This window comes from Sorex araneus, chromosome 5 (assembly GCF_027595985.1).
Source record: "Sorex araneus isolate mSorAra2 chromosome 5, mSorAra2.pri, whole genome shotgun sequence".
NCBI classification, from domain to species: domain Eukaryota; kingdom Metazoa; phylum Chordata; class Mammalia; order Eulipotyphla; family Soricidae; genus Sorex; species Sorex araneus.
In genome coordinates, this window is record NC_073306.1 from 5180610 (window position 1) to 5195571 (window position 14962).

The following is a 14962-nucleotide window of genomic DNA, read 5'->3' on the forward strand; positions in this document are numbered from 1 at the left end:
CCCAAAACAAAAAAGAAATGGAAAAGAAAGGTAAAACCGTGAGCGCGTGGGAAACGTCTGCATACCCAGACGCGTAGGATGCTCTGGCGGGAACCCCAGTGGGTGCAGCCCTGCGTGGCCGTTTGCCCCGTTGCTGGTGTTTGCTCCTTCCGTAAGTTCCAGGCTCAGGACTGCGGCAGCCAGACCCACTAGCGACTCCCTGTCCTGCTCCTATTGCCGACAGTCAGCGAGCAGACGGGTCAGCACCCGTCAGACAGTGACGTGACCCGCAGGGACGCAGCAAGGGAGCGGGGGCACTACACACCTTGGAAGACGGGCTGGGAATTTGGAGTCAAGGCGAAACACAGGCCAGGGAGGGGGCCACAGGGCTGCTGGGCGTGTTTTACATGCAAGAGCCCGGGGTTTGATCCCCAGCCCCAAGTGACACCCAAACCCAGCACCTCTGGGAATGAGCCCAAGCACCACACAGGGAGTACCAGCACCCCCCCCATGGGGCTTGGAAGCTGGGGTGGCCCAAACACACACACATACACACACAGATATACACACACATACATACACACACATACACAGACAGACAGACATACACACACATATACACAGACAGACATATACACACATACACACACGCATACACACATACACACATACACACATAAACACACATACATACATACAGATACTCACACATACACACATGTAAACACACATACACACAGACATACAAACATACACATACACCCACATACACACATGCACACATACACTCACATATACACATATACACATACACACATATAAACACACATACACACACACACACAGACACACACTTAACTATCTACCTGCTGCTACATGGTTCCGCTCAGCATTTGCTCCAAGCAGTTCAGGAATGGTTTCCCGGGTGGATGAATGACCGCTTCCTGCGCTTCAGTTTCTTGGCTGATGACAGATACGAGAGAACCCTCGGGCCAGACAGAGGTGGCCAGGAGCGACTTAGACTTGAAAAACTTAAACTTGAGTTTCAAAAGAAAAGCCACCAACACTAGTTCCCCAAAGCCTCGGGGAAGGCGCTTTGTGGGAGAAGGTTCGAGAAGGCTCCTCCACTCGTGCTCCCAGGGTCCAGACTAGGACCGCCGGGCTTGGGCTTCTGGGGAGACACACCCACTTCCCTCTTCCTCTCTCCTCCCCGGGTGCCCCACAGGCTGCGGTCGCTGTGTGGGCTGCGGGGACAGTGCTTGGGGCCCAGCCTTGTGCGGCCCTGGTCTGACGCACCTCCTGTTGGTTCTCTGGTTCTCAGCTCTCCCCGGGCCGGCCACAGGGAGGAAGTGTCACGGCCAGACTCCACTCACGCCCAGCCTCTGCACTGCGGGGCGATGCCTCGGACAAAGCTCTTCATCTCTGTCACCTCACTGGCCCGGGGCGCCCCTCGCAGCCCAGCAAAAGGCCCACCGCCCGTCCAGAAAGCCCCCTTGGGATCAGGGAGCAGCTGGGCCTAAGACCTTGGCGGGCAGTTACAGGGGTTCCCACCGGAAACAAGAACAAGGACCTGATGACCTGTGGGTCAGTTACTTGAGTGACCAGAAACGAAAGCGGCGGTTTCCCCAAGGGGAGTTCCTCTTCTGGTATTAACTGTGATGGCGGGGGAGGGGAGCGGGCGGGAGGCAGTGGACATTGTTGGGGCGCACAGTCTGAGAGGTGTTGGGGACGCCCCGTCCTGCCCCAGGTATCTGCCTATTCAGGGAGGGCACGTGGCAGAGTCTATATAGACATTTCTCCTGTCTCCTTCTGTGAACAGCTGAGCCCTACAAGGTCACACCCAGCGATGCACTCCTGGATCTGCACTCAGGAATTAACCCTGGCGGTGCTCAGGGGACCATATGGGATGCTGGGAATCGAACCCGGGTCGGCCGCATGCAAGGCAAACACCCTCCCCGCTGTGCTATCGCTCCAGCCCCCTGAGCTGTTTCTTAACCAGGCCTTCTTTGTCCCTCTGTCCTTGCAGGGTCTGGATGATTCCCTCCCCCACCCGAGCCCTTCGGTCCCACCCTGCATATCTGATCAAGCCTGCCTGCCCTCCTTGGCCTGCCTGGAGCAGGCATCTACGCTTTAGGAAAATCCTTCACCCTGCAGTTCCCTAAGCAGTTTTCCCTGCACCGCGCTGCCCGGGCACGCCATTGCTCTGTCTTCTCCAAGATAGGGCAATAGGCATGAATAAAGTCTCTCCCCCCCACACCACTTTTTATTTATTAATTTTTTTAATAGGGCAGATCTCTTGGGGAAAGAGCGGTTGGGCGTCATGTGATGTCAGGGGTGCGACATGCTAAGCATGTGCTCGACCGCTCGACCGATCTCCCCGGCCGCCTCTTCCTGACCCTTTGCACAAGCGTCGGAAGCATTTCCTCTTCGACCACAAATTGGGCTCATTTGTCGTCACAAGGATCTGGCGAGGCGGGTACTGTAAATGTTCCCACCGGTACCCGGAGGGATGGCGCTGGCACACCAGAACGCTTCGCCCAGCTCTCCTGGCTTCAAAATATTGTGTCCTTTCCGACAATCCCCTCTCCCCCGACCCCTCCACCCCACCGGGGTCCTCCCAGAGCCGCGTAACCGGACTGCATCAAGGGGCGGGCTCCAGCGGACGCCGTCGCCTAGCAACCAGGGCGCGGTCAGGTGGTGCGCCCCACGTGACCCCTCTCCGAGCCGGGATTGGCGCGGCGGCGGCGGGGGGGCGGGGCCCGGCCGGACAAGTTTGTTTCCCGGGTGCGGAGCTGCGGCTGCGGCGCGCAGGTGCTCTCGGCGGGGGTCGGGATGGAGCTGCCCACCGTGAACCTGAAGGTGGCCACGGGCGGCGGGGCGGGCGCGGGGCGGGGCCCGAGAGCGGGGGGCGGGGCCAGGGGGAGGGCTGGGGGGAGGAGAGCGTGCGGAGGGAGCTGGCGAACAGGTGGGCCCCGGAGAGCGGCCCGGGACAGCCCCGCGGGGGCCGCACGCAGCCCCCTGCAGCCCCCTGCAGCCCCCTGCAGCCCCCTGCAGCCCGCGGCCCCCACCCTGGCGCCCGCAGTCCGGGAGAAAAGAGGAAGGCGCGGGGCGGGGCCGCCGAGGGACTGGGGGGGGGGTTGCTGGAGGCGGCCCACACCCCCCGCAGGGGCTGGACCTTCCCTGCAGCCTCCGGGTTTGCAGAGCCCGTGATGAAATGCAGATGTTTGCAGACGGGTGGGTTTCCCGGGGTTGACCAATCCCGCGTGCGTGTTTCTCAAGAAACCCGAACTCCGGTGGAAGTTACTTGGCAGCAGAGAGCTCCGGCCTTGTGGCCTAGGCAGAGACCAGAGGGGGGCCTGGCTGGGGTCCGAGCCTGCTCTGCAGGCTAATCTCCCGCCCGTGCCCAGCCCCTCCGCTGTCCCCGAAGGGGCCCTTTAGCCCCGGTCGGTGTCTGTTGAACTGAACCCTTTCCCTGAGACTCCCTTTTCCTGACGAGTGACAGAGCACGGAGTGTTCTTGGTGTCTTAGAGTGAAGGACCCCAGGATGGAGAACTGCAGCGAAACAACCCGTACTGGGCCCCAGCCATAGCGATAGCACAGCGGGTAGGGTGTTTGCCTTGCACAGGGCCCATCCGGGTTCAATCCCCGACATCCCATATGGTCCCCCAAGCACCGCCAGGTCCTGAGTGCAGAGCCAGGAGGAGCCCCTGAGCATCGCTGGGTGTGACCCAAAAAAAGGAAAAAACAACAACCCACACTCCTTAGAACATTAGACATGACCTGGGCTACGGCCACATGCGGGGCAGATTTCTTTCCCCTGATACATGCTTGAATGAACCTCCCGGAAATTTCTGGTTATCAGCTCGCGGGAAAGTCAGACTGGACCAGAAACTCAGATTAAACTTTGAGCCGAGGAAAAAAAACTGACAGACGAGGATGAGGCTTGTTGGTGTCTAAGCTCTGTCCCGAGGCAGGGCGGGTTTCACGCCTGCTGCCTCTCTCAGGCATTTGCCCAAAATAATTGAGAGCAAATCAGGTGAGGGCCAGAGGGGGTGGAAGTCTGTTTGTGTGGTTGTTTGGAGGCCACCCTGGCCGAGCTCAGGACTGTCTCCTGGCAGTGCTCGGGACACCCTAAGTAGTGCCAGGGGTTGAGCTGCAGTCAGCTGGACCCCTGTACTCTTCCCTTGCCCAGAAGCCTTACTTCTTCAGGGTGCAGGGGGAATCTTCAGGGTGCCAGGCTATTTGTTTTACACCCACACCTTTGGAGAGAGCTGAGACTTAGTTTATAGATGAGCCAACAGCAAGGTCGGTTCAGTTGCCAAGGTCCCATAGGGATTAAGTGGCAGAGTCAGGAGTTGAACCCACAGGCGGTGAACTTCCGAACTGTCTCCTTGGTGGCTGGCGCGTCCTGATGTGTGCTGGGACAGTCTCTGTCCACAGGCGGACTCCCGCAGGGCTGACTCTGAGCCTGTGGCTGGCCCTACGGGCTCTCTGTGCCCACCAGGAAACAGCGGCTCCTTCCCCTGCCCCGACTCAGAAGGAGCCCCCCCCCCCCCCGGCTCTGTCTAGCATATTAACTGCCACCAGCCAGAGGTAAGAAAGGGTGGAGTGGGGTAGGGTGTTTGCCTTGCACGTGGCCGAGCCGAGTTCGATTCCCAGCATCCCATAGGGTCCCCTGAGCACCGCCAGGAGTGATTCCTGAGTGCATGAGCCAGCAGTCAGCCCTGTGCATCGCCGGGTGTGGCCCAAAAGCTAAAAAAAAAAAAGGTGACGCTAGAGAGGCTGGGTCTTTGGGTAACATGCAGGACATCCATTTGATTTTTTTCACTTGTTTATTTATTTATTTATTTTGCATTTTGGGTCACACCTGGCGATGCACAGGGGTTACTCCTGGCTCTGCACTCAGGAATGACTCCTGGCGGTGCTCAGGGGACTAATTGGGATGCTGGGAATCGAACCTGGGTCAGCCGTGTGCAAGACAAACGCCCTACCTGCTGTGCTATCACTCCAGCCCCTCATTTGTTTATTTTTGTTTATTTTTTATTTTTTGCTTTTGGGGTCACACCCAGGGATGCTTAGGGGTTACTCCTGGATCTGCACTTCAGGAATCACTCCTGGCAGTGCTCAAGGGACCATATGAGATGCTGGACTGGCTGTATGCAAGGCAAATGCCCTACCCGCTGACTATCGCTTCAGCCCAGGACATCAATTTGAATTTAGATTTAAATTAGATGATGAACTTGTTGTGTATGTGTGTGTGCATGTGCATGCAGAGAGCAAACTCAGGACCACCACGTCTCTTGTACGCAGCTGACTTAGGTTCGATCTCCCCCCCCCCCATGGTCTGAGCAAACACCAAAAGTGATCCCTGAGCACAGAGCCAGGAGTGAGCCCTGAGCACCGTCGGGTGTGGCCCCAAGCCAAAGCAGAAGCAGGTATCTCTGAGCCACTTGCCCTGACTGCTTTTTCTCCCCTGCACGGATCATGTCCCGGCCTTGTGGGGCGCGTGCCCGAGGGTGGCCGGCTTGTGGGTGAGGCGCACGTACTGCGTCCCCGTCGTGTGAGATCTGAGCGCGGCACCTTGCAGGGCGCCCTGTTCTGAGCCTGAGCCCGTGGGAGCCGGCAGGACGGCACCCCTCTCGGCTGTGCCCCGTCGCGACCTCGTCCTGGCCCTCGATTCTTCCTCAGGATTAGGGTGCCAGCGTGGAAATTGAGGCCCGTGCAGAAAACCCAGCCGACCCCAGGCTCTAGCCTGAGGGTGAAGCCCAGTGCACCCACCCTGCCTTGCGGGCCGGGCGGCAGGGGTGCCTGACAGGAAAGGACTCGCAGTGGCTCCTTGGGATCTTAGAGAAGAGGAGGGGGGTCTGGAGGACACTGCAGCATTGGGGTGAAGGACTCCAGAACAGGGCCGGAGAGATGGCCCAGTGGGCAGGGCGCTCACACTGCGTGTGGCCAGCCGGCCCCAGTGCTAACCCCGACGCCACGTACGGTGTCCCGAGCACTACCAGGCGTCTCCTGAGCACAGAGCCAGGAGCAGCACCTCCAGGTGAGGCCCCCAAAGAAACAAAGAAACAAAACTTTTTAAGAGGTTGAGGGGGCCAGAGTGATAGCACAGTGGGTAGCGCGTTTGCCTTGCATGCCAGGAGTCATTCCTGAGTGCAGAGCCCTGAGCATTGCTGGGTGTGACCCAAAAAGCAAAAGAAAAAAAGAAGTGCTTGAGATGTTGGGGCCGGAGAGCCCAGCAGACTGAGCAGGCGCTGAGCCCGGACCCTGAGCTCTGCTCGGTGTGCCCCCAAGTAAGGGACGTAGGAAGGTCCGTGCACGCAGCCCCTGGCGTGGCCGTCCTTGTCCACGGCTGCTGGGCGCCGGTCAGCTCCTGGGGCCCCTTCCTGCTCTCCCTAAACTCTCTCCGCCCGAGGGAGTGCGCAGGTGGCCCCAGGTAGACCTCGGGGTTCAGGGGTTCACTCCCGGCTGGCTCTGGGCCCATGACCAGGCCCTTCATCCCTGACTCTGTTTCCTCTGCCAGACGAGGGTGCAGCTGGGGCCGGAGAGAGCCTGCAGTGGGCAGGGCATGTGCCTCAGGCCTTGGCTTCCCTCCCGGGGACCACCTATGCCCCCCAGCCCCCAAAGGAGGGCTGAGCACCTCTGAGCACCCCCTGAGCACCTCCCCGTGTGGCCCCCACACCAAAAGCGGAGAGAACTTGGGCGGAGCTTTGGTTTCTGGGTTGGTGTTGGGGTCCCACCCAGTGGTGCTGCGGCCTGGGGGGGGCGCCTTGGCCCCGGAGCAGGCCTGGAGGATGGGCCCAGACTCCACCCAGCTGCGTGGAGGCTGGATCAGCGGGTGCCAGGGTGCCAGGAGCACCTTCCCCCGGGTGAGTGAGCCCCTCCGGTCTCTGGCCATTTGGGTTTTGTTGTGGCAGCGACACCGCAGTGCTCGGGAGGGCGGAGGGGCTGTTTGGGCTGCGGCAGGCCGGACAGGTGCCTTACCGTCTCCGGCCAGATAGGTGATCTTGTATTTCAGGATTTGGGGGTGTTTTTTGGGGTCGCACCCAGCGGTGCCCAGGAGCCTGCACAGGGACCATCCGCCCGGCTCCTGGGGTGCTGGGGGTGGATGCCCTGCTGTGCCGTCCCACCAGGTGGCTCCTGAGCCTCTCCCGGCTGGGTCTGCTTCCCCCCCCCCCGGGGTGGGGGGCGCCTTTGCAGGAATCAGTTTGCTCATTTCTCCTCTCTGGGGAGTTACCGGGCTTCCCCTCCCCAGACCTCAGCCTAGAGGCACCCCCAGGGTCTGGAAGGGCCACCAGCCCCGCCCCCACACACTGCAGGTTCTGAGAGGGGGGCCTCCCCTCCCTCCTCCCCTCTCCCCTCCCCAGGATCCAGCCCTGCCTCCCTCTCCCCTCCCCCGATCCCAGCCCTGCCTCCCTCTCCCCTCCCCGGGATCCCAGCCCTCCCTCCCTCTCCCCTCCCCCGATCCCAGCCCTGCCTCCCTCTCCCCTCCCCGGGATCCCAGCCCTCCCTCCCTCTCCCCTCCCCAGTATCCCAGCCCTCCCTCCCTCTCCCCTCCTCAGTATCCCAGCCCTCCCTCCCTCTCCCCTCCCCAGTATCCCAGTCCTCCCTCCCGCAGCACCTGAGGAAAGTCCCTGGGGCTGGCCGAGCCTGGGGCAGAGGAGCTGAGTCACCCTGTCCCTGGTCCCGGAAGGCAGGGCTGGCCTGACTGGACTAGTTGCTCTTTCTGGTCTGGGGCCACACCCCCCATTCCTCAGGGCCAGTCCCGCACCTCTCTACTCTGCTGTTCTCCCTCTGCTCAGGCATCACTCACGCTGGGACGGCTGGGGACGGCGTGGGGACAGCGTGGGGATCCACCTGCCCCCGCAAGGCGGACCCCCCCCGTGCTGTGGCCCGGGCTCGGGGGGGCGGGGGGGGGTGCTGGCCCTGTCCCCGGAACAGTATTTCCAGGTTTTAGAAGTGACCTCGCCTGCCACATCCTCCGGATTTGGGCCTCTGTCGGGTCAGGGAGCAAAGGCCTCCAGTGGCTCCTGGGCTCACTGGCCTTTGGGGCCTTCCTGTGCGGGAGGGGCGCAGGGCCTGAGCCCCCCGGGGAGCAGCTCCTGGGGGGCACGGCCTCCCAACAGGAGATCAGGATCAGAATTTGCCCCAGCTCTTCCCCCGCCTCCACCCGCCGGCCTTTCAGTTTCCAGAACGTTCCCGGTGTCCCCATGAGCCCTCGTTCACCGCCGGGCTCCACCCCGTCCAGGCTGGAAGCAGGTTCCTCTCCTCCCGCCCGAGGGGCGTCAGTGGGGGTCTTGCCGCACCCCCTTCTAGGCTGGTGTCCAGTCTAGAGGGAGTTCTGGGAGCCAGCGCCCCCTCGGCCGTCCCAGGGTGGGTGTGACGGAAGCCTTTGCCGGCCTTCTCTGAGCCTCCAGAGCGACCCTGGGGTGTGGCTGCCGCACACACACCCACACACACACACATGCACAGCCCACACACCACACACACACACCACACCCACACACACCACACACACACACCACCCACACCCACACACCACACACACCCACACACACACACCACACACACACCACACACGCACCACACGCACGCGCGCGCGCACACACACACACCCTCACATACACACCAACACAGCCCCCCCACACACACACCACACCCACACACACACCCTCACATACACACCCACACAGCCCCCCAGACACACACACCCACACACACCACACCCACACACATACCCTCACAGCCCCCCCCACACACACACAGAGCCCACACCCACACAACACCCACCCACCCACATACACACACACACATCCCCCCCCACACACATATTCACACACACACACACACACACAGCCCCCCATAGCGCCCACAGCACCCAGGAACAGGCCGCCGTTCAGCCCCCCCCTCGGCCGGCAGGTGCAGGGGGGGGTGTGCCCGGGCCCCTTGCTGTCCCCTCCTGCCGCCTCTGAGCGCTCACCCGCCTCTGTCCTGTGTCGCAGGCCATCCTCCTGGTTCACTGGCTGCTGACGGTCTGGTGAGTGGCTCCGGGGCCGGGGCCTGGGGGTGGGGGCTCGGGCCATCTCCCGGGATCTGGGGGACGCCAGTGTCCAGCCCACATCTGGGGTGAAATGCAAGTGTCCGTGCCCAGGCGGGACAGCAGCGCCTGCACCCGGGAACTGGGTCTGGGGGCACCCGGGCTCCTCCCGGAGGCCCCCCAGGGAGGGGCGACCCCTCAGCGCTGGCCACCAGGCTGGCCACAGCTCGGCTGCCCCCACGGGGTGGCCCGAGCACCTTAGAGCTCAGCCCGACTCCGACTCCCCCCAGGCTGCTGCTCTGGCGGTGTGAAGGGGGCGGGAGGGGGCAGCGGCATCAGAGGGGGGTCCCCCTGCCCTGGCCACTCCGGGGGCTCTGACCAGGGAAGGGCCACTTCATTTTTTTCTTTCTTTTTTTGGGGGAGGTGTTTGAGGCCACACCCCGCCAACAGTGCTCAGGGCTCTCTCCTGGCTCTGCACTCGGGAATCACTCCTGGTATGCTCGGGGGACCCTGTGGGATGCCAGGAATCAAACCCGGTGCGTGCGCGCCCACTGAGCCACGCTGCCCGGACCTGGCAGATTTCATGTGGGTCGGGGGAGTTCCCTGTCCAACCAAGCCTGAAACCACTGAGCTGCCCGTCCGTTCTGTAGACTTTGAAATGCACCTGCCGACAGGCCGGGGAGAGACGGGTCCAGAGCAGGGCCCCCCCGAACCCGGCTGCCCAGGGCTCAAATCCCAGCCTGGCACTACCCCAACCCAGAGTAGCTGTGTGACCTTGGGCAGACTGCTAGACCTCTCTGTGCCTCCTTCCCCCCCCCATTGTTAACACAAAGGCATATAAATGAGTTAACTTAAAGCTGTCTCAGGTGCTCTTGTCACCTTGAATTTTGACTGGGCTGACAAGCAGACATCCCTAGGGAGTCAGACAGGGTGGGCGGGCTCCAGGCCGAGGAGGCGGCACTGCCTGGCTGGGCATTTGGGCGGGTCACAGCGGGAGCCTCCAGTCTGGTCCGAGGAGAGAGGAGGCGGCAGGGAGGGCGGGGCCTCGCGGCAGGGGCCTGGGTTCAGTCCCCTCAGCTGACACGTCCCCTGAACGCCAGGAGTGAGCCTGAGCACAGAGCCAGGAGTACCCCCGAGCACCACCCAGGTGGGCCCCAACCCCCCAAAAAACAAACAGCATTTCAGGAGGCCCAGAGAACCCGAGTGGGGGGTCTCGGCCTCTGCCTCTCTGGGGCGCCTGCAGGGGCAGGAGGCGGGTGAAGGTGCCCCAGGGACTGGAGGTTTCACCCAAGGGACCTGGCGGGTTTGGGTGAAACTGGGGGAACAGGGGGGAAGAGCAAAGTTTGTGGCCTCTCTCTGGGGACCGTGGATGCCCGGGCGGGTGCTGGCGGGCTCCCTGGGGGAGGTGGCGTGCGGGTGCTGGCGGGCTCCCTGGGGGAGGGGGCGTGCGGGTGCTGGCGGGCTCCCTGGGGGAGGGGGCGTGCGGGTGCTGGCGGGCTCCCTGGGGGAGGGGGCGTGTGGGTGCTGGTGGGCTCCCTGGGGAAGGTGGCGTGCGGGTGCTGGTGGGCTCCCAGGGGGAGGTGGGCTCCCAGGGGCGACTCCCGCCCGACAGCCTCCGTGTCTCTTCCCGCAGGGGCTGCATTGTGTTCTCGGGCCCCTACTCCTGGGCCAACTTCACGGTCCTGGCCCTGGGCGTGTGGGCCACGGCCCAGCGGGACTCGGTGGACGCCATAAGCATGGTGAGGCCCGGGTGGCTCACAAGCACCCAGAGACCCCTCTCCCGGTCCCCAGCTGTCGCCCTCAGTTGGGCAGTCCGTGGAGCGCCAGGTCGGGGGGCGTCCCTGAGGGTGTGGGGGGGTGAGGCCGCCCTCCCCCCAGGGCTTCGTCTCCCACCCCGTGGCCACCTCCCGTCAGCTGACCGGCACACCTGCCGCCCTGTGGCCACGCGAAGCCACACTGGAGCTCCTGGGGGGCTGGGGTCTCAGTGTCCGCCCCTCTCGCCCCCCTGCGCCCCCCCCTGCAGTTCCTGGGCGGCCTGGCGGCCACCATCTTCCTGGACATCATCCACATCAGCATCTTCTACCCGCTGGCCAGCCTGACGGACACGGGCCGCTTCGGCGCGGGCATGGCCATCCTAAGCCTGCTCCTGAAGCCGCTGTCCTGCCTCCTCGTCTACCACATGTACCGGGAGCGTGGCGGGCAGCACCTGCTGGACACGGGTGAGGCTGGGCCCGGGGGCAGCCCTGGCCTCTAGGGGCCTTGGGCGAGGACCGCCCCGCCCCAGCCGTGCCCCCGGCCCGCCCTCTCCGGGTTGTGTGCCGGGACGCCCCTGGGGAGGGGGACACGCGATGCCCTGCCAGAGGTCAGGGGCCGCCTCCTGGCCTAGGGTGACCGTGTGACGGCCCTGCCCATGGTGTTTGCAGCTGGGCAGCTCTGGGCCCGGGCGGGAGGGGGGGAGCTGGGGAGGAGCCCCAGGCCCGGGCCCAGGCCTCTCCCCGGGCGGGGCCCTGCCGCTCACCCGTCCCCCCTCCGTCCTCCCCAGGGCTCCTGGGCCCCTCGCAGGACCGAAGCACCTACCAGAGGATCGATGCGCCCGAGTCCCCCCCAGACCCCTTCGCGGGCCAGGAGGCCGCGGGTCACACCCCACAGGGCTACTGAGCGCCCACTGCACCCGGCCCCAGCCCGGCGGAGACTGCAGAAGAGGCCGCGTCGTGGCCACCCTGTGCCTTGGCCATCGCTTGGGGGTGCGCCTGACCCCTTCCTCGGACCTCACAGGACCGTGACCTGCCCTTCTCCTTGTCGGGGCTGGCCTCAGTCCCGCCCCGGGCACACGCTTGTCCCTCCCTGGGGTGTCACTGCCCCCCCTTACTGGACTGGTGCCCGGAGCACGTTCCCAGGAGTGGCTGGCAGGGGGGTGGGACGCAGCTCCTGGCTGCTTCTGCTCCCAGGGTGCTGCTGGGGCCCCGGGGGCCAGGGGTGGGCAGCACGGGGGTTCCCGTGTCCCCAGCACCCCTCGGAGACGCACCATGGCATTAAAGTTGGGGGTTCAGAGCGGGCTGCGTGTGAGCTGTGTTTGTCCCAGACACCGCAGGGCCCAGGGGCAGGGCGGAGACCCCCCTGTGAGCTGGTGACCCCCGGGCCTGTCTCCCCAGAGGGGCCCTGCCCTGTCCTGTCTTCTTCCTGGCCTCGTGGCTCAGGGAAGGCGGCAGCTGCCTGGAGGGGGGGCACGCAGGTGCCCGTGGCGTCACCCCAAACACAGCCGGGTCCATCCCGGAGCTGCTGCCCGGGCCCCTGGGGTGTGGGGTCCCATGGGGGAGACCCTGGCCCACTGCTGTGGGGAGCAGAAAGCCAAGTGCACTGTCCCGCTCAGTTCCATTTTGCATCTGTCCAGGTGCCCGAGGGCCACCCTGGAGGTGACCAGAGCCCCCTGGAGGGGAGGGGACTCGTGTCCGGGGTGCTGAGACTGGGAGCTGCGGGGCCTGCAATGGCCTCATGGAACCTTCCAGAAGGGGACGCCTGAGGCACCTCTCGGAGACATCCCCGGCCAGAGCCCTGTCCCTGTGGCCGCTTCTGCCCTGGCCCCGCCCCACGGTCTGTGAACGGCCAGAAACCCCCGCGCTCCCCGTGTCCCCCAGAGCAGCCCCGAGCCCTGAGCTGCCACCTGCTGCCTCAGTCTCCTCATCTGGAAAGTGGAGATAATGAGGACCGGCGGGCATGCGGGAGGTACGGAGGGAGGACGGGGCCCTGGCTGGGTCCCAGGGGAAGGGCAGACCCCGGCCAGCTGCAGGAGCACGGAGCCCTCCAAGACGGCCCGGGCACGAAGCACTTCTGTCTTCGAGGCAAAGGATCGTCTATGTGAGAAGAATTGACCTGGAAAGAATGTGGCAGGGTGGGGCTGGAGTGATAGCACAGCGGGGAGGGCGTTTGCCTTGCACGCGACCGACCCGGGTTCGAATCCCAGCATCCCATGTGGTCCCCAGAGCACCACCAGGAGTAATTCCTGAGTGCAGAGCCAGGAGTCACCACTGTGCATCGCCGGGTGTGACCCAAAAAGCAAAAAAAATAAATAAATAAAAGGATGTGGCAGGGCTGGAAGGGAAGCCACTGGCCGACAGGAGGGTCAGCAAGGAGGCCGGCCCGCTCAGGCTGGCACAGGCAGGTGCCCGGGACTGCCCGTCAGATAGCTCCCCCTCACGCGGTCAGAGACCGGAGGCGCTGGGGGAGAGCTCAGGGTCCCTGGCTCGCGAGAACCCACATGCCCCCCCCACCACGTGGCACCCTGGGCACTGCCTGGCGCCTCCAGCACGCCCAGACCTGAGCACTGGGCCGTGTGGCCGGAGGGAGGATCCCAAGGAGGGAGTGGCCCCAGCCTGCTCTGTGCCGCAGGGGGCGGTGCCGAGTCCCGCCTCTGCCCCCGCAGTCTGGCCGCCCTTCCCTTTCTGAATGCTGCCAGTGGTGTTTTGGTTTTGTTTTTTTTTTCTGCTTTTTGCGTCACACCTGGCGATGCTCAGGGATTCCTCCTGGCTCTGCACTCAGGAATTACTCCTGGCAGAGCTCGGGGGACCCTATGGGATGCCAGGGATCAAACCCGGATCGGCCGTGTGCAAGGCAAAAGCCCTACCTGCTGTGCTATTGCTCCAGCCCCAGTGCTGTCAATGTTGACCAGTGCTTTCTACATGTTTTCCAAAGCTCAGCATGCACACACAAACACGTATGTGCATGTGCGCACGCGCGCGCACACACACACACACACACACACACATCAGGACCGGACAGGGCCTTGGAACATCTCTTCCATTTCACTTCGTTCCAAACATGCTTTCCACCTGCTAACGGGGCCCCCAGAGCATGTGGCAGGCCCAGCTACGCTGCCAGCCACTGGCCTTCACCCCTTACTCTCTCCCCGGCCCCGTGTCTTCATATTAGAGCCGGAATGTGACAACATTGGGACGAGAGTGCCCCGTGAATGTGAACAAACTGAACTTCTTCCCTGAAGTTAAAAGACAAGGGCCGATGGCACAGCGGGGAGGGCGTTTGTCTTGCACGTGTCCGACCTGGGTTCCACACCCAGCACACGTATGGTTCCCCAAGCCGTATCGGCTGTGATCCCTGAGCACAGAGCCCGGAGTACGCCCTGAGCACCATGAGGGGTAGCCCTAGAACCAAGAGAGAGAAAGGATGGTGGTGGGACTGGAGAGGGGGCGGGGGAGGTGCTCCCTGGCCCCTGGCAGGCCCTGGCTCGGTCCCCAGTGCTGACACGTCAGGGTTAAATTGCAGTTTTCACTCTGCTCTTCGGGAACCCTTGCTTGTGGCTGACCCTCCTTCAATGACCAGAACCACATGTGGTCCCCAGGGAACCACCAGGGGGGAATCCTGAGCACAGAGCCAGGGGCCAGCCCTATATACTACCTGTTACAGCCCAAAACCAAAAAGGAAGAAACATATTTCGGAGTTTTGGATTGCCACTGATAGAACAGAAAATAAAATGAGAAGTTTAAAACCAATGGTGGGGGGCTGGAGCAATAGCACAGCGGGTAGGGCGTTGGCCTTGCATGCGGCTGACCCAGGTTCGATTCCCAGCACCCCATATGGTCCCCTGAGCACAGCCGGGGATAATTCCTGAGTGCAGAGCCAGGAATAACCCCTGAGCATCGCTGGGTGTGACCCAAAAAGCAAAAACAAAACAAAACAAAACAAAACAAAAACCACCAAAAAAGGAAACCAATGGTGGTGGTGGGGGAACGGGATAAAGAGAAAACCTCGGGGCTGGAGAGAGAGCACAGCAGGGAGGGCGTCTGCCTTCCACAAGGCCAACCCGGGTTGAATCCCCAGCGCCCCATAGCGTCCCCAGGTGCTGTGAGGAGTAATTCGTGAGTGCAGAACCGAGTGAGCCCTGAGCACCGCTGGGTGTGGCCCCAACAAAAACCAAAGTGAAAAGCTGAC

At 63.2% G+C, this 14962-nt stretch overlaps 1 protein-coding gene across 1 annotated transcript; it reads left to right on the forward strand.

The window, feature by feature from the left end:
- The first annotated feature begins 2736 nt into the window (after positions 1-2736).
- AGTRAP (angiotensin II receptor associated protein) lies at positions 2737-11815 on the forward strand. Its single transcript, XM_055139642.1, has 5 exons — positions 2737-2838; positions 8985-9019; positions 10653-10758; positions 11043-11238; positions 11562-11815. Exons 1-5 carry the CDS (start codon positions 2812-2814, stop codon positions 11675-11677), a joined length of 480 nt encoding a protein of 159 aa, XP_054995617.1. The 5' UTR covers positions 2737-2811; the 3' UTR covers positions 11678-11815.
- The last annotated feature ends 3147 nt before the right edge of the window (positions 11816-14962 follow it).

Bases quoted from the DNA above. Each gene is read 5' to 3' on its own strand.
- AGTRAP (XM_055139642.1), top strand. From the start codon at position 2,812: ATGGAGCTGCCCACCGTGAACCTGAAG. The intron at 9,020-10,652 runs GTGAGTGGCTCC...CTCTTCCCGCAG, and splicing joins CACTGGCTGCTGACGGTCTG to GGGCTGCATTGTGTTCTCGG. The intron at 11,239-11,561 runs GTGAGGCTGGGC...CGTCCTCCCCAG, and splicing joins GCAGCACCTGCTGGACACGG to GGCTCCTGGGCCCCTCGCAG.